This window comes from Seriola aureovittata, chromosome 12 (assembly GCF_021018895.1).
Source record: "Seriola aureovittata isolate HTS-2021-v1 ecotype China chromosome 12, ASM2101889v1, whole genome shotgun sequence".
Classification (NCBI taxonomy): Eukaryota; Metazoa; Chordata; class Actinopteri; order Carangiformes; family Carangidae; genus Seriola; species Seriola aureovittata.
In genome coordinates this window covers 15,537,266-15,561,145 of record NC_079375.1, presented here as the reverse complement: position 1 = coordinate 15,561,145, position 23,880 = coordinate 15,537,266, and the positions used below count along the sequence as shown (strand labels likewise).

Here is a 23,880-nt window from a genome sequence, read left to right as displayed (position 1 = left end):
ATCAAAGGATCTTACCTGTTTCCGGACCTAACTCTTATTAACCGATATCATAATTATACATTTATCCACAAATTCTGTTCAGAGAAATAGTGTTGGCTTTATTTAACAGTCCTTCAAGTTTGATAATGTGCACACATTTCAATAAATGATTGTCCATGCATGCATAGTACTGTACATACTGATTAGGTTTAAATGTATATAAAACTTGCAATAAGTCTATTTTCCTCTTTCTTTGGTGGGGAGTTTTTTTTTTCTTGGCCAAAAACCTTCTAATATTCATTATAAATTTGTAAGGAACTGTACACAAGCTCAACAGAAAAATGTCATATTGCATAAAAATAATAAATGTAGTAAAACCAAAAGCACAATTCCTGTAAATCACAGTTCCAACAAGGCAAACGGGCAAAGCAGATCTAAGGCCAACACCTGCTGCTGTGTATTAAGTAACTGCACTACAATCCACTGAGAGAATTGCACAAGCTGAAGGAAAGGCAGATTTGGCAACAGTATAGATTACCTTTATCAAATATGGTCATATCGTCAGACTAACCAGAGCCTGGGCTCAGGAAAGTGATGTATTATTAACCAAACAAGGACTTACCAGGCTGCGACTTGAGTTTGTCTTATTGCACTCCAAAACAGTCACTTCCTCAGCCTCTACTCTTGTGATTGGCATAGCTAGGGAAGCCAAACTGGGAGACCATCAGGTTGGAGAAACAGAGTGGCATGAAGCCATAAATCTGTGTCAGCCTGTTCAGACAGTAGGACCTCTGAAGAAGGTGTTCAGGGCGATGCCACATACCTTGGTACCCACTGCTGGCATCCTTTTCCAGGTTGCGAAGGTCCACAGGTTTGACAAAGACCCCAGAGGGTTTGTTAATGCTGCTGATAGACTTGAAATGTTTCCGCAAATACTGTGCTACAGCGAAGTTCATGGCGATATCATCACAATTCTGTGTTTCGTCCACCAGTGCATGTACTGCTTGAGGTTGGTCCTGGAAGAGCTGCAGGTAGCGGTGGTGGAAAAAGGCAGCACCAATTAACACCATGGAGTATCTGCAGTGAGTGGATTGAGATAAAAGTATATAAAATGACCTCTCACATCAAAGCAAGACCAAATGAGACAAGGCCTGGCTGATACAAAACATGGTGGTACACTGTATGATGCAGTGTATAAGGGGCTCTACAAGATTGTGAAAAATAAAAAGCACAACTTACTTGTCACCTCCCGCTGTTTCTGGATCCTGCAGCTCGAAGCTGCCATAACTGTACACTCCTCCTGGCGTTGAGACATGTTTGCGGGGTACAAAGCCAACAATCTGGTCTGGAAATTGCTGTGGAGCCAAAGATAAAATATGCATATGATGCAGTGCAATTAATTTAAAATCAGGTTAAACCTAAATGAATTTACATTCAGAATGTTAATCAGTGTCATCTATATTGTCTCTAAAGCTTATTACCTTCCAGACTGAGAAAGCAAAACTGATGTCAGGAACACTGACCAGCGTGTCATCATCCAGCATCAACACAGCTAAAGATCAGACAAAAAAAAAAAAAAAAAAATCAAACAAGCTCATCTGAAAAAACAGACAAAACACAATAACTCAATGTTTGCAAGCTGACAGATATACTGACCATCAGTGTCAATCTCAGGGAAAGGTTGTAGTCTGTTGCGCATTCGATTGTTAGTCTGCTCCTTGAAGACCACAGGGACCGGATGAGGCCCCAAGGAGTTCCATAACTTTAGGGGTGTCTGCTCCTCAATGTTGTTCCAGACTATGATAATCCGCTGAAGATGAGGCACTGCCTGGTAATGGTTAAGTAGTTTCAGCAGAATGTCTGTGCGATTGTATGTTTGGATGATGATGGTAAATTTATGCTCCTCCTCTGTGCTGTCAACACGGTGGCCCTGCGCTTGACTCTCCTTTTGTGATGTTGCCCGGCGCAGCACTCCCAGGACATCAAGGCCTCCTTGGTCTTCTGCAGGGGGCAGCAGAGCTGTCAAGGCTGCACCAACTAGGAGGATCAGCAAGATTGGCCAAACCAGACAGCTTCGCCGGAGCCCCATACAGCAACGGGGAACCCTGCATCAAATATATGCAACACATCCCATTACAATGCACTTCAGGGTTCTCTCAGTTAAATAACTCCCAGACAACCAACATTTGAATTGGCTATGCTGAACACATGCTATGAGACTGTGACGCATGTCTTTATGCTCAATTGTGTTGCAACTGCAATTTATTACACTTTCCTGGATTCAATTTAAGGACTGTGTGTCCACATGAGACTTTCTGGGCCGGACAAAATATTTAAATGACAATAACCTGGGGCACAGAAACAGTGTTGCCAGAAAGATTAAAAGTGTTGATGGTTGAGGCGAATTAACAGCTAGAGAGGGCCCAAAAATTCAGTAGGTTTATAGTCCCTGACCACACAGTAGAAGTTATGCTGTATTATTTTCCTTAACTCAGAGCTCACCTCATTTTGTTGGCACTGCAAACAATCCTTTCACTTTACGTGGTCGCCATGTTGGCTGACTGACCAAAGAGCCTGAAAGAAAGAAGATGCGACAAAGCTAACAGCAGTATGTAGTCTGAATGGAGGTCACAACTGAAAAAAATAACCACTGTATTGTTAGAAAATCTGGAAAATTGCCATACTACGTAAAAAGGTGCTTCGTTTGTGTCCGTATACTTACATTTTCTTCACCACTGTGTAGCTCATTCGTATTTATTCACTTGAGCATATTTTCGTACCCTTTGGAAACCGACGCCATCTTTGTTGGGCTAAACCAACGGATTTGCCATAGGCTTGAACGTCACGTCATTTGATTTTCCGACGGAGACATATCTTCGCTGTCCCCAGAGATGCTAATCCCTTTAGATTGGAAAGAAGAGAAACTTCAAAATCAAAAACCCACAACTTTAAAGTCCATACTAATCTCAGCAAAGCTCAGGTACGTGTCGTTAATGGTGCAGCGCTTCAATTGCTTGAATATACTAGAAACATTAAGAACTGTGATAAGCTGTGTGAGTTGTAAAGTAGAGCGCATTCTTAACGAGCGAGGGCACAGATTTTCTTTATTAACTTGACTACGAAGACAAGCGATAAAAACTAAGAATAAAACTTCTTTGTAATTTAGGTTTCTCATCACTGCGTAATAAGAGGAAAATGTCCTTTGAACCGGTGCTGAGTTGTCCCACAGTCCCACTTTCCAATGGTTTGCAGATACCGATAGTTGGATTAGGTGCGTTGTACTTTGGTAAATCTTGACTTTCTGTTCACAAATACAAAGCACAAAACAGACACACATTGCATGATGTTTTACAGTTATTTATTTTTACTAAGGATTTTTAAATAGGCCAATTTAGGGAGAAAATCGTTATGAATAAAGATGAAATGTTGATGTAAACATCGTATACCCTCAAATACATGTTCAGAGATAAATATGTCTAATATCTAATGTATAGTATAACTGAAAGTGTATTTAAACACTTATAATGGCTTTCAATAAGGATGTGATCCACATGAGCAAAACATATCTATATCAGGCCTCCAATTAATAAAAAAAATGATAATGATGAAGATGATTAGTGTCCACTGGAAAAACTCTCACACACACTACATTCTGTCTTTTTCCTTGACTGCAAAATTTGCTAGTGTTCAAAAAAAGTTAAATATGCAGGATTACAATTTCTCACTTTCTTGTGTGAAATGTTGAATATTGCATACATGAATTTGTATTTTTTTTCCTCTCTCTCTCAACAATGTTCTGTATAGACCCTATAGTTATGTCAGTATTCATACAATGCTTTAGCAATGCTGTTTCTGAAAAGGCCAACAATGCCAAAGAAAGATATAGAAAAAAAGAATTGAGCTGAATTGATATTCCCTTTGAAGGCCTACATTTTCTCTCTATGACAGGCACATCACATTATGGCGGATACTCCCATGATTCCATTATGTACGCACTCACTGAGTGTGGTGTACGCCACATTGACACGGCAAAGCGCTACAGCTGTGAGGAGAAACTGGGTAAAGCTATCCGAGAAAGTGGAGTAGTGCGAAGTGATCTATGGCTCACCAATAAACTGTGGCCAGGAGACTACACATACAAAGCTGCAAAGAAGGCCTGCCTTGACTCCTGCTCACTGATGGGGGTGGAATATTTTGGTATGGACTGCGATTGATAAAAAATTGTGTGTGCAGTTTCTTGTCTTTTGGAGTCTTTTTTTAAAAGTCTCTCACTAAATCACATGTGCCTGTTTATAGATCTGTACCTCATGCATTGGCCAGAGTCATCACAACCCCATTGTTCTAACAGGGAGATGAGAGCTGACACCTGGAGAGCTTTGGAAGAACTTTACAAAGAAGGTACAGAACAAGGAAGAACAACAGAAAACAATTGAAAAGTATTCAAAAAGCAACCCCAGCACGTCTCATTATGATATAGTGACAGAGAGGGGCATTTCATAGGTCAGAACTCTGTCTCTGCTACTACAGGGGTGTGCCGTGCTATTGGAGTGAGCAACTTTCTGATCCACCACCTGGAGCAGTTAAAGGAAGACAGTAGTGTGATACCACACGTTAACCAGGTAGGTTTTTTTCAGTCTTCAATTAGATTAAATATGTTTATTTTTCTACAATGTCATAAAAAGGAGGCGAGTTGTGTAATTTTTGCTGAAAGAGCAGTGGAGGGTCTTTTAACATTTTCTCATCTCAGGTTTAAATTTGACATCCTTCTTCCCATGTGAGATTTACTGGATTATGAGATTATTCCCCCCTCGTTGACCCAATAATTGTCATACAGTGCCTGAATCTTTTAGAGTGCAATTTACACAACATCAAAAAAGATTCAATAATATAATTGGAAATGTCTTCATAAACATCAACACTATATAATAAATGTACTCCTTTCAGAGATGCTTCAAAACATGAATCTTTGGTGTGCTGTTTATCACAGTGTTGGAGTATACAGGCAAGACATGCTTACATACTATCACTTGCCTATGATGTATCTTAAAATTGATATGACTCACCAGGTAGAGTACCATCCTTTCCAGCAGCCCAATCACCTGATGGAGTACTGTCGTCAGGAAGGTATCGTGTTTGAGGGGTACAGTCCGCTGGCCAAGGGTCAAGTCCTCAGTAATCCCACTGTTCTCCAGATAGCAGAAAAGCACAGATGTACACCTGCTCAGATCTGTATCCGCTGGAGTATTCAGGTAGTCCCACTGGTTAGATTTTTCCTACACTAAGATGAATTGACCTGACACACACGATATGCTTCTGTGAATGCCTTTCAACTGCATTTTTATTGTTAATTTTCCACAGAATGGAGTTGTCACAATACCAAAATCCATCAAAAAGAAGAGGATACAAGAAAACTGTCAAGTGAGTTACAGTCCATTGCGTCTTTTCTTATGTCAGAAACTATTTTTTTTTATGAATTAAGAAATATTGACAAAGATTCATTATGCTGTGATGGAGCAAGCGAGCAGGTATAATGTCACAGAAAACATTTAAATGTAAAAGCTTAACATTTCCATAAAAGCTTAAAAAAACAAATGCACCTACTTTGGATCCAAAAACAGACTACTTATAGAAAAATTAAATTAAGCTTTGAGAAGGGGTTTAAACCTGTGTTGACTGAACACATGGTCTCTCAAACTCTATTACTGTGTCTCCGGGAGCTGTGGTTTCACCTGCATCTGTAGCTCAGTGTAAACCCAGCTGTCTTCTGTCTTGTGTAGAAATGATGCCAGTAGAGGTCACTGTAACAGGGGTTAAACTTAAACCAGTAGCACACCTAGTTTGCCTCAGTTAAATGAGGTTCACTGTAAAATGAGGTATTCACAGGTTTTGTTCATTTCTAAAGTTAAAATCTTTCTCCATGTATGATCTTATAAAGGCAACAATATTGTTAGTGTGAAACTAACGTAATTGTATACATTACATTGCAAAAGAATCACACTTGCATGTACTCATTTTTGACACCAGAAAGAGGGTTACTTACCATCTATGACAATCCCAGGCAGGTACAGTAGATTGTAAAGAGAGTTATAATCATGGGGGCAAAATGTTTTATATGATTTGTATCAAAGTATGAATTCATTTAAATATATTTTTGTGAAAATGAGTTGCAATATCCAGCTCTAGGTCTCTCTCAGAAGACTAGGCAGCCATTCATTTTCTCATTTCACCCTTTACCTCTTCCTCTGCACATGTAGGTGTTTGGGTTCCAGCTGGAGGGGGCGGACATGGCCGCATTGGGAAGACTGCATGATGGAAGACACGTTACTTGGGATCCAACAAATGTGGGATAAGAATATACAAAAAACAAAAGAAAAGAAAACACAATGTGTTTTTCCTGGAACTAATTTAGTCAGAAAACAGCTGGCTTAAGAACTAATTTTGAGATTGTAATAAGGTTTTAATTAGTTCTTTGTTCATTATCTTTAGGTGTCAGTTTGCCTGAGGAGGGGACTCAACTATGATGTGAAGTTCATTCATTTCAACTGCCTCTTGTGGAAAAGCACACAAGTGCTTAAATTCTCAAGTGCCTTACTTTATAGAGACTCCTACTTTTTACATTAAGCAATAGATGGTGCTACAATCATAAGTAAAACAGGAAAGTATTTATGATGACTTTTGTAAAAAAAAGAATAATTTCTAAATAAATATTTGCCTTTGCAGAAAGACAGCTGACCACTGAGGATGTGAGTTTGTTTTCTTTTTAAATTTTCAGGATTTCCTATATCCTAAACCCACAGGCCTTACCAAAGTACTTGCAGTGGATGGGCAGGGAACATACTGTACATGTATTTATGTTTTTTTTTTTTTTACTATTACTGTTTCCTTTTTTTCCCCAATTTTAGATTGACTGGCCAACATGAGCTTATCACAGATATGAGTATCGGCGTACATGTCAGTCAATAAGAACAAGATATTGCAATCCAGTAGGAAATATAAAAGATATATTTGAGATAATTTATGAACAGTATCTCCATTACACAATTTGTCCTCTACAAAGCAATGACTTTATAGCCAATCAAATGCTACTTAGCTTTGTAGGTAAAGGTAGATAGACCGAATGAGGAATCAGTGATGGGTTCGACTGAGAATCTGTAATCTAACGTGAGGATCATCCATACCAACAGGGAAGTGCTAGATGGAAACAACCACAACCCAACCACAGGACAGAGAAGGGGAGAGTGAAGAGCGTGCAAGATGTGCCTAAATAGTGAAAAAAGTGACTGTAAAGAGTTGTGTAAAATGAATTTTAGATTTGGAGGGATTAAAATTCTATCAAACATCCTGTTACATCAGTGTCGCAGTAGTGGCTATAAAACTATATTTTCCACTTTGATCCCAGGTCGAGGTTTTGTGTTTGTTAAAGCAAATTAAGTCTTTGTTCATGCACTTTGTATCTAAGCACTGCCATAAAAGATTTGTAGCACTTGGCATACAGTTTTTGATGATTTGACAAAACATTCAACTCAAGGTCCCCTTACTTGCAGTTTTCAGCAGCAAAGAAAGATAAGTTCGGCAAACATGGACAAGCAGTGTTTTAACACAAACAGTTCTTTAACAAATATGAGCGAATTCCATCTGCTGGTGAAGACTGGTACGGTCAAAAGCTCCAGAACAAGTGAGTCAGTGGACTTTTGAGTTGAGATTGTTCTGTCAACTGCTGTTTCTGAGGCCAAGAATAAACTGATATTTTTTTGAATGAAAATTGGTTAAAGAGGTCCTGATTCAACCCTGTAGAAATGTAAATGTTAGGTGACTATTTAATGACTAACTTGTGTGTACTTAAGACAGAAAAGAAAGAAAAGTAGTATTTCTCTTACCTCTTCGGCTGCACCTGTAACCACACTCCATATGATGTCAAGAAGTACTGACCGCACTTTGAACACACTTAACATCATTGCAGAAAGGTGAGGACTTCACCACTGGAGCTCAGAAAAAAAAAAAGATGTTCTTTGCTCTTTAACTTGAACTCTGTTAAAACATACAATACAAAAACAATACAACAAAACAATGACACAAACATTCAGAGTTAGCAATATCATTTAATCTTTCCCCCTCAGCTTAGAATCACTGTTGTACATAAGTTACATTTTGTTTTCTCAATTTCACAGGTTCATTTCATTTTTTTTTTCTTTTCAAACTTCCAGTTTGACCTCTGTCTCGTATCAAACAAAAAAAAAAAAAGCAGATTGTATTATACAAAAATGCAAACCAATTTTCACACAGTGAATTCTCTTACAAAGTCATAAAATGGCGTAATAATGGCTACATCCACATTGGAGGAAGATAATTCTAGACATTCCTTAATGGAGTATAATATACATATAAAAACTTCTTTTTTCTTGCTGAAATCAAACCTGTACCTTAATTTAAGAGATATTTTACAAGGGAGTAATTATATAAAAAAGCCATTTGCGAATTTCCCCAGAAAGTCAGGGAATAAAATGTGAGCCTCAAACAGCAGTAACAGAGTTCAGTGGTCAAGGGTGGGAGTGGAGGGGTTAACTGGTTATGTAAACGAGGGCTAGAGGCAGCAGTTCCACTCAGAAACAAAAACACACAGGAGATTGAAATTAACATTTTTGCTACTTATTATATAGTAAACCACCCCGTAAGTCATTGTGTGTCAGTTCTGCTAAGCTAAAGGCATTTTAGGCTCATTCAGACCTGCATAGACCTATCAGGTAGAATCAGCATTGTGATAGTTTTGGTTGACTTGCACTGAAGAGAGAATGAGAAACATCATATTGAATTAACACCATTAAATGTTGCCAATTCATTGCCAAACCGCATTTTATCTTTTCAGAAGTCATTATACTTCTTGCGATTTATAACAGCAGAATTAAGCTGGGTTGCCAATTTTGTGTGACTAGTTGTCAAAGAGGAACAAAACTTGTGTGTGACTGTCACTCGAATACTCTTGTATCTCACTCGCTGTTGACTACACATCAGGTCAGATGATGCATTCAAGACTGTAAGACTTGCAGGTCAGTAAATTCACTCAACTATTGCAGAAACAAACAAAAAAAAAAGAAAGAAAAAAGAACTACAAACCCAGCTAGGTCAACAACATTTCCATAGAAAAAACATAAAATTACACATTTTGATGAAAACCTTGAGAGATTTGGGTTATTGAATTGTTGCTGTTTGTATGACATTTTCCAAAGGGGGGTGGGTCTGCTAGAGTCCATCAATATGACTCTAAATCATGCCAATTCAGTGTTAGTAATTTCTGAGGTCATCTCATGCTCCTAAAAGCAGACAAGGTAAAGGAGCATTGCAAGAGGATTTAAGGCCAACCTTTCATTAGAGACTTCCTGAACATCCTTGGGGGTGGGGGGCGGGATAAAACCCCAACACTTTTCTAATACCTCAACACTATCACCCAGTACAGCACACTTTGAGGGGAAAAAAAACTTAAGTCAGGGTACATTTTCTACAATACAATCTAGCACACACAAAACTTCTCCATAAATTTTCCAAAGTTACAGAATTTTGTCTTCTTTGGAAGCATAGTCTATAAAGAACATCTTTGTTTGAACACAAACGATTAAGTGAACACACATCAATGCGCACAGAAGTCCTTCGTCTGGGAAAGGATAAAGTCTGTGTTGGCAACCAGTGGACAGAAAACAAATCAAACAACAACAAAAAGAAAAAAAAACGTTTGCTGAGTCTAAGTAGAGATCATTTAATATAAATGCTGAGCGAGTAGAATAAGAGGTGGCACGTTAATAGTGCTTTAGTATATTAATGTATGTATACATACTTATATGTATAAGTGAGCTGTGTACCTAAACAATAAATGTAGCGAGAAAAACCAGAGGCTTTGAAGTGTGGTTGGAAAAACTGAAAAAAAAAAGAAAAAAGAAAATCCCAAACATCCGCTATCAAGGCGCTAACAAATTGGAAGAGATGCCCATCAAGCAACCCAGATGACGATGACAGACACAAAAATATTTGTGTCTCTATTCCATTGACTCATCAGTTATCAGGGATTTGTCAAACTCTGTCAGTTTCTCAGTACCCCTCGTCTGACCATAATAGAGGCTCAACATTAAACTAAAACGACTTGACCCAGAGCGTCTCCTCTATCCTTCAACCGTTCAAGCGAAAAGGCTCACTTACTCTCAGCAGAGCTGTAAAACTGTTGTCAATCATGCTAATTGTTTACAGAAGGCAAAGAGCTCCACGTTGAGCATCAGCAGTAAACAATTTACATGATTTCATTTATTTTTTGAAGCCTCGAAGATCATTGAGGTTTCCCTCATTTGCAATGTCAAGATAGTTAAAATTGAAAAGAGGACAATACTCAGTGAAAAGTGGTTGTCATGATGAAGAGCAACAATAGCTATAATGGTGGTGATGATGACAGCAAGTTATAGAGAGAAAAATGTGATAAATTGAACAGAAAATTGTGCTACTCACCAGTGAAGATGCTTGAATATACTTATTACAATAAAACTGATCAGATCTAAAGGAGATTCTGTTTACACTTCAATAACCAACAACTATTATCCTCAGCTGTAAACATGATTTCAAATGTACTGTCTAGCTAAAAACACTAAACAGTCAGTCACTTTTCTGAGAGTACAAATGGTAAGTCTGGGTTTTACTCCAAATTCAAACATTTCATGACAGAGAGAAAGACGTGAATCCAATTAAACTAGGTGCCTTCACTCTGTAAGCTTCAACCTCCCCCCACCCCACTCCCCCCAAAATCGTAACAACGTAAAGCATGAAAAAATTCAACAAAATTCAACAAAAAGACACAAGGGAAGGCAACTTCATAGAAGTTAGGAGAACAAATGACAAGATAATCCCAATGGGGAGGCCTTTTGTGTGGCCAGATGAGAAGCTCTGAGGAGGGAAATCCTTATTCAGTTACCCTGACATTATAAAGTCAAGCTGACACTCATTCTCATGACTCCTGAAGCAGAAAGATGTATTCACAAAAGCCAGATCATGTGCAGTCACCACAAAACAAACAAACAAAAAAAAAAAACAGCTATTTTTGAGCATGCTGTGAAAAATGTCACAACATAATCGGCCAAGGCTGAATGCAGCCCTTTGGAGCACTGGCGAAAGGCATTGTAACCAAACCACGTCAGGTCACATCATAACCAAGAGAAGCACTAGTAGATTCCCTTATAGAAAACTTGTGGAAAGCTCCTTATCAAAAAGACTTGTTGCAATCTTTAAAACAGAATGCTTCAATTAAATATAGAATATACTGCTTTCAAGTACGAAACAGACATATGATGAGTTCATAAAAATGCACTAATAAAAAAAAAAAAAAAAAAATCATACTTCACGTGGCAGGTGAGGAAGTGCACGTGGTGCAAAAGTGATGTCTAAAAACAATTTGCATCTCCATATTTGCTGAATACTGGTGGAACATTGTGCTGCTTTTCCCTCCTCAGACCATCTAGATCTGGGCAACCACTTTTTTTTTACGATTCTGGGGGTGAGTAGCAAGCGACACAACTCTGCTGTTTCCTACAATACCTTCGCACATCATCAGATTGTAACAAGAGAAGTTCTTCAGAGCGCATGTGATGTGATGGTGATCTGCTCCTCTGTATCTAACCGTTCATTTACATGTATGCTAGGACAACTAAACCAAAAATCTTATATGGGAAAAATCATTCAAATACTTGACTATGTTTTGTGTTTATGAAGGATGGAATAGGTCTATTCATTCTAAATGAAGCTACAAATAAACTGTCAACATCACCACCATTTCTCTTCCTGGTACATCTATTGCGAACCTTGTTAATCTATTATCCCAGTACAAAAGAAAAAAAATGAAATAACGAAACGCACACAAGAAATGTTATCATATGCCCTGGTTTCCAGGCAAGGAAAGTCATTAAAAAAAGCTCATTCACAGAACAAAAAGAAAGAAAATTCATATCACGGCAGATACTGCTCATCTTCTAAATAGAATGGGTGTATGTGTGCCTGTGCATGCTTTTCAATCGAGCATTTTGAGTGTGTGTGTGTGTGTGTGTTTGAGTGTGTGTGTGTGTTTGTGTGTGTGTGTACTGCCTAAGAGCAGGAATGGACGACGCCATTCTTCTGCATCTCTGAACCAGTGGCACCTGGGTCAGAACACAGGCTCAACGCAGATGTCTTATTGGTCAGTGACAGCATGGACCCGCCCACTGCACTTTCTTGCAGACTGCTGGAGCCGTTTGACACCTCGCTGAAAGGGGGACAAAGGACACAAGTGAGAAGTGGGACGAGCACAGGCAAATTATTGGGATATGCCCATATTAAGGAAATTTACACATGACTGTATATGAAGTATGTGTATTCTCACCCAAGAGCCAGGGAGATTTCTTCCAGCTGAGTCTTGTGCTCTGGTTGTCCATTCTCTGCAGGTTTCATCTTGTACTGCTGAACATCGTGCGCTACTTGGTTTTCCTGGTTTGGAAATGGAGAAAACATGCTTAGTTTCTGTTATTTGAGAGGCTGAATTGATTCTTAAAGAAAACCTTTTTAAAAAAACAAAAAAAAACAACTATGCCCCCCCCCCCCCCCCTTACCATAGCCATCTCACGGGTCCTCTTGCCGATCTCTCTCTCCACCTGGTGGAGCTCCAGGCTTAGCTGTTCACTGGAGACAGCTGTTGCACTTGCTCCCCCTGCTGGCCACTTGGGCTGCTGTTGCTGCTGGGCTGCTGCTGCTGCTGCCTGGCCCTGGCTGGGCTGGCCAGGCTGACCTGCCAATGCACTGGCTTCCCTCTGCAGCAGTAAAGAGTTACTGGCAGCCTGTAATATTGAAACAGGAAGTGAGGGGGATGAGTGTGCAATTTAAAAATTTCTGGCAATAACCAGAAGAAACACAGTATAAAATAGAATTTGATGTATTCAAGTATTTAAACATTATTGGAAATGCAGAATTTATCCAATCATTTTCTGTACTTTTCAGTCCTGTTGGAGAGTATACACACCTCCATGCTGTGCATCTGGGTCTGTTGGGTGATCTGCTGGTTGACCTGTTGCAGCTCAATTTTTAACTGTTCTCTGTCTGGGGCTGCCATAGGTAGGCTGTGAGGGTGACATACAGTAAGAAATTTGTGAGAAAAAAAAAGTTTCATACATGTATTTCTGTAATTTTTTAAAAGCATGATCAATAGTGTCATGTTATGAATATTAAAAAGATGACAGGAAAACGGAATGGAGGCCTCACCGCTCACTAAAGTGTCCCTGAGAGGAGGCGGCAGTCTGGTGGGAGGGGTATGAAGCTCCACCCCATCCTCCATGGCTTCCATATGTGTATTCTGCTGTAGGCAAGGGGGTAAAATGGTTGTCAGAAATGTTTTCATGACAATCTGAAATGATTAAACACCACAAATATGTGAAATGACCACAGTTAAACAGGTAGGTGGAGTCAGTGTTAACAAAATTAATCGAGAATTTGTCAATATCAATAGATTCAATTGAACTACTTTTGTTTAATCATTTAGGTTTTTTTTAGTTTTCTTTAATGTTTTAATCTCAAGCATTTCAGAAATAATTTTGATAAAATTTCACTTGACATGAGAAAACAGAATATCAATCTCTCAATATTAATATTTTAGAGAGCTCATCTAGAATAAAATTAATTATTGACCATCCCTAATTAGCAGTATCCTACTCTACCTGAGTGTATAGTTAGGAATGCAGCAAGACAAATACCTCAGAGTCAGCCGAATTCCAGAAATGATATGGGGATTAGAGTACTGCACGGGCTGCATATTTTTTTTCTGAATCAGACCCAAGCCAGAGAGAGTAGTAACCGAACAACGACCTGAGCCTGATGCCGTTAATGTAAGCTGAAGAGTTTGTGTTTCTCTGTCAGGCTCCTTAAATGACTGTGACTTTATATAGGCTAAGTGTAGATTTTTCTTTTAATACACACACACACATTAGGAAATGTCATCAGCAGTTTGAAGCATCCTAATTTGTAGTACTTAAAAAGTCAAATCTTCACTGCTTATTCATTAGCTGATGCGATTGAACTTGGCCCAACCTGTCAGGTCGCCACAGGCTACGGATGGGAATCGAGAATCGGTTCCAAATTGTCCAAAACTTATCAATTCCTTTTATTGATGCTGACATGTTTTTTCACTATGTGCTCTGCAAATTACACAAGCACCCCGGCCTCAATGTCATGTCAAATCAGGTTTCAATGTTTGCTTACAACTTTGATCAGTGTGAAGCAGAACTATCCTGGCCACAAAAAGAGAACAAAAAAAACTAATAAAACAACAACAACAGTGAATTGCAGGAACAGTGATCAGGTAAACGTGTGTTCTGTCCTTTCCAAGTTTGATGTGAGCAAATTAAAATATACTATCTATTATGTTTGATAAATGCCAATGGGCAATGGTGTTTATAAACTGCAGCTCAGAAAAAATAGCCATCGCCGCACATGAACATACAGTCCATCTGCACTAAATGAAACACGCATGGGCTAGGGTCGAGTAACAACCCTTTATGTTGTTGTGCACATGGTTTCTTACCTGGCATGGCCATATGTTTAGAATTTGGGTTCTGGGGAGTGGAGGCCATAGCCTGCACTGGGCCGGTGGTCTGGTAGCCTGTTTTTGAGGTGCGGGAGATGGCACCAAAACGTGATACAGTGGGCTGGGGGCCAAACGGGATAATGGGGTCATCGTCCTTGACTTCTGCACCCCTCCGAGGAGCATCCAGCGATGGTTCCCTCAGACCCTTAGCCTCCACATTCTGACGGACAGATGAACAGGGAGAGGTAAAGAGAGAAGAGGTTATGCTATGGAGAGGGAAAAAATTAATTCTAGACAGAATTACAATACATCCAAGAATCTAACATTTTCCCCACATCTAATGTTTACATGGGAAAACTCACCATCATCTCCATGCTACCAGGAACCATAACATCTTTGGGTTTGGCATCCTTTGTGCCAATGTAGGAGCCAATGGTTTCACAAGACCAGGGAGAGTATTGCCCTGCATAGTCAGGCTCTCTGCATTTCACAATGGTTTTGGAGTTCTCCTCACCATACTGCAGACACAAAATATTGAGAGAGAGAAAGAAAGAAAGCTGTCACTAATACTTATTTGCAATCACAGTCAACCAATACTTCTCTTTTACTATTATACTGCCATGCCATCTACACTTCTTGAATCATGTGTCAGATCTTTCATTTTAATGCCTGTGAGCAATGTGAAAGAGTATCAAAGAAATTCACTCTGTGCTAACCTCTGGAGGGTAGTCGCTGGGGAAGGGATGAGAAAGAGTGGGGGAGGCAGCGAATGGTGGAGGAGAGATGACCTTCCTTTCCTCCAGCTGGGATAACAGCTCCTGCCGACGTCGGTGCAGATAGTCCAGGCTGGCCTGTGGACCACTATATGATGGCCCCTAAGACACACACGCAGAAAAATTGCTGGTCAACTACTGGCAGTTATCTCAGTGTTTTGTAACTAGTATGATGACACAAGAAGGTAAAGTTTCAAAGAGTTTGAATGAAAATCAATCTAAACCCTCACTCACCCTGACGTAAGCCCTCATGGGTGGAGCCTGGGCACCTGGTGGATAGTAGCCATCTGGTGGGTACCTATCCCGGGCACTGGGCTCCGGGTGGTACAGTGAGTTAGCCTGTGCTGCTGATGGCGGGGGAACATCCAGAGGGGCAGGGCTCATTCTGACCAGGTTATCCCTCTGAGATGGGTAAGGCTGTGGGGGAGGTGGTGGGCCAGTGTAGGTTCCATGGCGACCTCGGTCATAGTGCGGAGGGTGAGGGTAGGAGAAGGTTGGGCCAGAGTGAGGAGCCTGATACGGGCGCTCTGGAGGGCCATAGCCAGGGTAGGGGTCCTGGTAAGGGGGTCCTGACTCACTTGGAGGAGGTGGGTTACGAATGTAATCCCGAGGAACATACTGTGGTGGCTGCTGGTAGGGGTACCCTGAGAAATAAAAGACAGAATATTATTAACATCACTTTTGTAATTGATTTATAAGTATTAAAGTAAAAAATATTTTCATTAGTCTCACATAGAGTTATTCTGTTTACTTAACCCTTACCTGTGGCATACTGCGGGGGCTCATACTGAGAAGCAGAAGGTGGTGGGCGAGTGTCATAGCACATCTCAGGGAGCTGCGGCTGGGGGTACACTGGAGAACTTCTAGGTACCACAGGCATGTGCTTCACCCCAGAGAGGTGGTCGGCTGGCATCCTTGGATGGGCCATGGCATGAGGTGGCAGAGGCATACCGGGTTTGGGTACAGAGTCCAGGCTATAGGAATAAAAAGTTTAGGTTCAAAACTAAAATGTTTCAAGTTAAAAAAAAAGTGTCAGGAAGTATCTAATCCTGCTCGGAAAAATATCTTCCAGGTAATTTTATTAATAGCTTGAACCATTGAAGTAGAGAGTCAAAATACATTGCAATCAGCTGGTGTCAATCAGAACAGAAATCTGTAGACTTGATGGCAGACTGTGGCCTGTTCTTCAGCTGCTAACTAAATTAACATACAGAGAGAAGAGAGTACTTTACTTACACATCAGGTGGTGATCCCGGGGCACTGGGACTCCCTCCATCCATCTTGACAGGTTTACGCAACAGTTCATATGGGACTGTGTCTGTGCCGCGAGCAATGAGCTGGGGCAAAGAGGGTGCAACACTGCCATTGGGGAGGGGTGAAGGCTTCCGGGTCACTGCTACATCAAGAGGAAGGCCCTCATCTGGCATGAGCCCTCCTGGGCCAGGGAGGCGAGCTGCCAGACGCTTGTTCATTTTACGATACCTGACAAGCATAAAACACAGTATAAAGTTTATAAGAGAAGCAGTGGTCCTTTTGGATAAAAAAAGAGAAGGACAATAATTTTAAATCAACTGCAATATCTAATTTAAAAATGTAAATAATGCCTCATGTTGATATTTGTCACACTCACTTCTCCAGTTCTTCCTGAGAGTGAGCAAAGGTACAGCTGGCTCCACGAGGACAGCCTCCTTTCTGCTTCATGTCACGACACATGTATGTCTTGTACTTGCTGTGCTGAGGAGGCTAAAGAGAGACATTAGGTGTTAATAAAATAGAGAACACTCCGACTTGTTTGTCATGGTAAAATCCAATTTATGGAACTTGCCTGGCATGACAAAAAGCAATCTGATCTGTGTTAACACTCAGTACTCTTGATGATAAACATTACAATTAAGGCTGATATGACAAAATGAATTGGCACAATATTGTTTAGCAAACGCCTCAGAATTGATAGACTTGTTACAAAAAAAATAAAATAAAAAGGAAAAAAATAACAAGTGTCTTATCAAGGTGTTGGGCCACCATGAGCTGTCAAAACATATTTCGACAAGTCTCTGGAACTATTGGACGGATTAACAGCATTCCTATTCCAAGCTCTTTTCAGGTTCAAATAGAAAAACTGACTTGTTGAGGATCAGCTCCTTTCTTGCTGTGGTTCTGGATGAAGTCCACCAGGCCATGCACCACTGTCTTCACTGCTACCAACCCCTTCTCAAGCTGCTCCCATGTAGGAGGCGGGGCATCTGGGGAGACAAAGAGATATGAGGAAAACCCCATTCTGTTTGAATATTCAGGCCTGCAAACTCAAAGGTGATCTACACAAAGACTTCGCAGGTATAATTATTTCAAATTCTGCTACTTACATAAACCTGAACAAGACTAGTATACAGCTGGGCTCTATGTGGGTGTACGCAGGGTGTGATTGGTGGGGAAAAAATCTGTTGTTTCTTACCAGGACTGGGATCAATGTTGGCCAGTAGTTCCAGGTGGGGCCGCAGTCTGTTGAGGTTGGCTGGGTCACCGGTCCTCTGCAGCGCAATCGTCAGCTCCTGGACACTCTGAGCAAAAGATGCCGGGGTCTGCAGCTATGCCAGAAGCACAAAGGACAGATGGAGTTAATGTTTTGTTAATTTAATGGCTGACAGGCTTCGTGTATATTATGTAGGAGCATGCCTTGATATACACAGTAGCAGATTAATCTATGTGGAATAATATGGGATACAAACAAAAACAAACATTTACTTATCTTACTCACCTTATCTATGATAGACTGCATATGTGACTTGTGAGACTGATCTCCATATAAAAGAGAAGACCACTGGTCAGGTGCGATGCGCAGCCCTCCCTCCATGGCAATCTGAACAATCTGAGAGTCATGCTCGCGCCGCAGAGCCTCGTAAGTGCGAAACTCCTCTTTCAGCTGCATTAGGGATGAATCTTCATCACGTTTGGTCACCTGGATCGCCACAGAAGAAGTTGTTAGTTGAATATTTTATTTCCTCTGTTGGGTTCTACTACACAGAGTTTCATTTTCTGTTTTATACTCATTACGGTGTCGAATTAACAATGATTTTTAAAAACGAGAATCTGCTCACAGTTTGCAAAAAATTACCTACAGGATTTCTCACAAAAATCAAGAAAATGAATGTAATTTCTTCTGGTTCCCAGCCAGAAACATACCTTGAAGCAGGAGGCCCTGTAGAGGAGCTGCACCACATGACCTATGCTAGTTTTAGAGGCCTGTGGGAAGCGTGGCTCAAGCCTCTGGACTACAAAGAGAACTAACACCTTCCTGGAAAGAGCAGAACCATCCTCTAGAGCAAGAAGAACCAACTTTAGAGCTTCCTCCTGCATGGCTGGGGGAGAAAAAAACACAAACATAAAAATCACAAGGAACAGTTCATTGCCAAAAAGGCCACCATTTACTGAGGACATATGGACTGCTTTGGGGCTTGTTTCACTTTTCAGGTAATGGGAAAACATTTTACCTGGGCCGAGAAACTGACATCCTCGTGCACGGACAGCAGCCCACAGATTGGAGGAGAGCTGCTGTGGATTCTGGTGCTGCAAGATGAGTTCGGTGACAGTTCGCTCACCCAGAGAGCGGGCAGCTCTCATGGCTCTAACGCGGCCTTCCTCTTCCACCAGTTGGCAGTGGACCAGAGTTACCAGTTTCCTCTGCATGGGTCGACTCAGTATGCTCTGGGCCGTGCTGCTCAGACCCACGCCTGGTTAGAGATTAGATAGGACCATAGGTGAATCAAGGGAATAAACAAAGAAACACATCCTTGTATTATTACATACCAGTATACCACATTTATATGAATAAAGGAAGATGAATAATTCATGACACCCTGTCAGTATAAAGCAATACTACAACAGCACCTCAAAATTAAGTCTCTATAAAACTGAACTGATACATCACAGGGACCTAGAAAAAAAATGTATTTGTAGTTTTAGTTATGCTTTAAAACATACCTATTTCAATTGTTACAATATAATACATTTTGTTACTAGCTTTTAACGGCTAATCAATTGTTAATAATCATTCACAATTTCAATCAAGGAATCCATCAATCAATCATATTCCATTGTTAATCATTAATATGGTCAATGATTAAGAAAATCTTTAATTAAAACTAGCACATCTAATGTTTATAGTTCTTTTTACATAGTGTAAATGGTCTGAACAAAAACAATTAAAAGGTATATCTCTTTAAAGCTGTATTTAAAGCGGTACAATATAAATATAAAATGTCACTATAACCACTTTAAAAACAAGCCTTAATCAAAGCTAGGTGTGAGATAATAAAGTTCTGCTTTTGTGTTTTTAATGACACTACATATTTAACAGATACAGTAACTGGCAAGACTCCAGATCAAACTAACTGATTTGATCTTTAACCACAAGATTCTTCGATCCCTGTTCAGACATTAAAATATCCTGTTTTAATCCTTCACATTATAATGTCACAAATTACATGAGTAACAGAATAAAATAGTATTTTACAGTACTAATACTAGTATTTATTCAGCTTCTGACTAATGACAAGGTCAAATACCGAATCATCTGAAATATCTTCTACATGTAATTTAAGAGGTGTTGTTTTTAAACATGTTAACAAGAAAAGTCCATTTAACATGTGATGTCATATTCACAACTTCGTAAGTGGAAATTTTCAGATAGCTCAAAGTTCATGAGTTATAGCATATACTGAAGTTTTTAAAAACGTTGGTCCCAATGGAAATCACTGATTACTTTTTTCATGACTGTTGTTTCCTACTCGTTTTTTCCCAGCAAAACATTAACATGCAGAAAAAACAAACTCATACACAATTTTTGAAAAGGGAACAAGGTCATGTCATTCACAGTCACCTAGCAACAGTGTTCTCACATCTTAAACCACTTGAACACCAAGATTACTGTTTGTGAACTTCCCATATTGAAAACAACCTCCAGAGTCTAATTTGAAGGCACCAAAGAGTGTCAATGAATCATAATAAAGAAAGAACAAACGATAAGGGTAACAAGCATGTGTTTGTGTATCAAGTACCTCGGGTGTTGCTGAGGGGTTTGAGGTAGAGGGCCAGCTCCTCCACACACTGCCTGGCCTCCTCATAATGCTGCGAGTCCTCGGGACTGGTAATCAAGGCAACTGGTTGAGCCTTGGGAACCTGCAGCACAACACAGTGGGGGAAAGAATTAGGACAACCCATGGCAATAGCTGAAAGCTTTTTTTTTTTTTTTTTTTACAATTATATCTTAACAATGTTTTAGTATGTGTAGTGGAACACACCTTATTTTATTTTCATTATCTTTTCATTTATACTATTCTTTCAAAGAAACATGCCACACAACTGCAGAATATCGTCATAAGCTCTTTCTTTAGAACTCCATTATTTTCTTATAAGAGAACTGTTTGGTGATGTTTCTGTGACAAATTCTAGAGTACGTTCCACTAATTAATTTATTTTGCCAGGGCCATGCTTACACTACACTCGGAGCAAAAAAAATTTCTCATGGCTTTATGAACTGCACCTATCCTGGTTGACAATTCTAATAAACAGCATTCAGAATTGAGCCATGGCACTGCAAAAAATAATTTCACATGATGCTGTATCACACTTAGTAGTCGGAACACTTAAATTTCAATAACCAATAGACATCCAACCTATCAAAATAACCATATTTACTAAAGTCCTTTTGATTCAATACAGACAGGAAACAGTGCTCCTAACACTGGTACAACCATAACAACTTCCATTTATATCGGGGCATACTAATTTGATTGGACATTGTACATTACTAACCTGTATGAGCACAGATATGCAAGGCAGTCTGCTAAAAGACAATACTTCAGAATCAAGACTATATCAGACACACAACAGAGTCATGGTTGATACACTAACGTTATTTATTATGCGGTATATACCTGGAAACTTGGCCAACAATGCCAAAAAACCATTAACTGCGCCTCACCCTGTTGGTCAAACACTGACTCAGAGAGATATAGCGTTACTGATTGCACTCAGTAAACCAACAGAATTAAAGTTATTGCTCAATGACTGGAGTGTGACTCATAAAAGGAATCTCCAAGCTATGTGCAAATCATGTAATAGCCCGTGTGCAACGCTCTAATGCAGTCCATAAACAGTTTTTACAGAAAACGTCAAATTGTCAAGATAGGAATGGTATCGTAAAATTTCCACTAATCAAACACAAAACACATTACTAAGCTGTTATCCTTAACCATTAGATCTCTGTCCTAAATTGCCAAGCATGTGTACAAATACACAAAGACACACGTCTTACCTGGCCTCCTACCAGCTGCAACAGGGCTGTGTTGACGGGTAGCTGCTCAATGTCTGTGCTGATGGCTGTCTGGTCAAAGGGACAGGCCTTACGGTGCAACTTGTTCAGGCACATCTTGCAGACAGTGTGTCCACAGCCCAAACTGATGGGCCTGCGAACAGTCTCCTCAAATGTCTGTGTGCAGATTGGGCACAGCAGGAACTCTGTCCATTGTGGTGCTTGCACTGGCATGGTTATATGTTGATGGGATGAGTGTGTGTAAATATATGTAACTTTTACACAGAGAAAAAAAATATAATAATAATAATATATATATATGGAAGATTCCACTGGAATCAAGATTTTTTTTCTTCCGAACTCAATCGTTCTTAAATGTCCTCACACATTGTGGATTTTGGATCACATCGCGTGATGAATACTGCAAAAGAGAAAGACAATGTTAATTAAATTTATGCAATCCACATTTTCCAATTTGCATACAACACAAAGTGTACCTTTATATACCTCTTTATCTTATATTTCAGCAGTATCTAAGTGCACTAACAAAACGTGGTTGTGTTGTGTATGAGTGCATTTGTAGCTGCGGAATGCATTAAAGGCAGTAGGATGGCTAAGTAGGTTTATCGTCTAACTGCTGATACTGGAAAAAACAAAACATTTCTAATTGTAAGTTGATTTGGCTTTGACTACTCGCTAGTATGCGTTGTTCAGCCGTAACACAAAACAAATGAAAAAGAAACCAGATGTGACACAGCACATATTTCGAAAATACAGATGAAACGAGCGACGGGAAAAGAACCAAAACAACTGCTGTCTGGCCTACTTAGAAGAGCTGGTTAACAGTATGACTGTGGACAAAGGGTCCTGAAGAGGCTAACAACCAAGTCCCTCTGCGCTAACTTGTTATGAAGCTAACGTTTGCTAATAGAGTTCGGTAACATTGTTCTACCATTAAGCTAAACACGTAAAAGATTACTTCTATTTGCGTAAATGAATTTTCTTACGCCGATGTAATCATCTTGACGTTTGGTTATACACCCATTAATGATTTAACTGACATGAGCTTTGCTAGCTAATTGTAGATAATGTTAGCTTACTTTTAGCAAGCTAAGCTATGGGTGGCTAGTTTGCTAGGCAGGCTAACGAGCAAACGTCATTTGATCAAAAAAACCCATTGCTAACTAATCTAAAACCTATCTTTGGTTGGTCATGAGATCGTCGTTACTCTGAATGTAGCTATGGTTGTGAAGCTATTACGCAGCCAAGAACATTAGTTCCCATCTCGTTTAATGGTCAAGGAAACGATAGCTTGAGACGAACCACAGTGACACTGGAAAGCGGAGCCATTTGACTTGCAACAGCGAGATTATGTAACGCTACCATCCGAAACTACCAAGCAACCCAACTGCCTTGGAAATGTATTTATTTTTCCCGGACACAATAATGTCACCGCTATGTCGATTAAATGTTCTTAATCATATTGATACGGTGTTCTCGTCGCACCTTGAGCGGCAGCTAGGACAAATACTCTCCTTGTTGGACTGAGCACATAAGGCTAACAAGCTAGCGAAGAAACCGTACTCCTCCCTGTGGCAGCAGTTAGCTTGTTAGCTAGCTATCGTGTTAGCAAAAACTAACCATAGCTATGCGTCATTAATTTAACTAAAACAAAACGTGCAACTTCTGCTGTTAGTTTCCATAAGGACTAATACATAATTATTGTCGATACTACTCACTCATTCCAAAAGACTTGGAAGATTTTCATCCATTTTCAGAAAATTGTTGCGATATTTTCTTGCCATGTCGACTGTGCAGCTTAGCTGCTGCCGAGGTTTGGGGAGGGTGTCAACTCGACAACAGACTAGCCGGTTACAGCTAGCTGGGAAAGATCTGTGTGTGTGTGTGTGTGTGTGTGTGTGTGTGTGTGTGTGTGTGTGTGTGTGTGTGTGTGTGTGTGTGTGTGTGTGTGTGTGTGTGTGTGTGTGTGTGTGTGTGTGTGTGTGTGTGTGTGTGTGTGCGTGTGTGTGTGTGCGTGTGTGTGTGTGTGTACACACACTAATGGCGCCCTCTACTGACATTGAACCGCATGCACAGCAACAGCGACACAAAACTGAGCAGCATCTGCCAGAGTCTGATCACATCTGGGGATTGTGACAACTGGCAGGCAGAACATTGTTCCAATTAGGCTGAATGTGCACGAGCGCACACGCGCGCGTGTGTGTGTGCGCGCACACACACGCACA

General features: G+C 40.1%; 3 protein-coding genes across 7 annotated transcripts; 1 reads left to right on the top strand and 2 right to left on the bottom strand.

The window, feature by feature from the left end:
* Nucleotides 1-72: 72 nt before the first annotated feature.
* On the bottom strand, nt 73-2,832 carry extl2 (exostosin-like glycosyltransferase 2). The gene is made up of 6 exons (XM_056390652.1): nt 2,702-2,832; nt 2,482-2,553; nt 1,636-2,084; nt 1,461-1,531; nt 1,219-1,334; nt 73-1,056 (listed from the first exon to the last, which is right to left on the bottom strand). Exons 2-6 carry the CDS (start codon nt 2,484-2,486, stop codon nt 651-653), a joined length of 1,047 nt encoding a protein of 348 aa, XP_056246627.1. The 5' UTR covers nt 2,487-2,553; nt 2,702-2,832; the 3' UTR covers nt 73-650.
* Nucleotide 2,833: 1 nt separating this feature from the next.
* Nucleotides 2,834-6,704, top strand: zgc:110366 (uncharacterized protein LOC550476 homolog). Of its 4 annotated transcripts, none has more exons than XM_056390655.1 (8): nt 2,834-2,959; nt 3,146-3,265; nt 3,928-4,176; nt 4,276-4,377; nt 4,507-4,598; nt 5,067-5,228; nt 5,338-5,397; nt 6,234-6,704. In XM_056390655.1, the coding sequence occupies exons 2-8, from the start codon at nt 3,175-3,177 to the stop codon at nt 6,327-6,329; spliced, it is 852 nt and encodes a 283-aa protein (XP_056246630.1). In that variant the 5' UTR covers nt 2,834-2,959; nt 3,146-3,174; the 3' UTR covers nt 6,330-6,704. The 4 variants fall into 4 exon arrangements, with proteins under 4 accessions (XP_056246630.1, XP_056246628.1, XP_056246629.1 ...); XM_056390653.1 differs by having other exon boundaries at nt 2,837-2,959; nt 4,507-4,602; nt 5,050-5,228; XM_056390654.1 differs by having other exon boundaries at nt 2,839-2,959; nt 3,146-3,250; nt 4,507-4,602; nt 5,050-5,228.
* Nucleotides 6,705-8,058: 1,354 nt separating this feature from the next.
* rc3h1b (ring finger and CCCH-type domains 1b) lies at nt 8,059-23,669 on the bottom strand. Of its 2 annotated transcripts, none has more exons than XM_056390641.1 (20): nt 23,374-23,669; nt 21,638-22,055; nt 20,379-20,499; nt 18,813-19,052; nt 18,505-18,680; nt 18,080-18,280; nt 17,777-17,909; nt 17,449-17,567; nt 16,955-17,067; nt 16,561-16,806; nt 16,087-16,298; nt 15,559-15,968; nt 15,268-15,426; nt 14,914-15,069; nt 14,549-14,771; nt 13,234-13,327; nt 12,995-13,091; nt 12,588-12,812; nt 12,362-12,465; nt 8,059-12,244 (listed from the first exon to the last, which is right to left on the bottom strand). In XM_056390641.1, exons 2-20 carry the CDS (start codon nt 21,866-21,868, stop codon nt 12,088-12,090), a joined length of 3,417 nt encoding a protein of 1,138 aa, XP_056246616.1. In that variant the 5' UTR covers nt 21,869-22,055; nt 23,374-23,669; the 3' UTR covers nt 8,059-12,087. The 2 variants fall into 2 exon arrangements, with proteins under 2 accessions (XP_056246616.1, XP_056246617.1); XM_056390642.1 differs by having other exon boundaries at nt 13,234-13,324.
* Between the last annotated feature and the right edge of the window lie 211 nt (nt 23,670-23,880).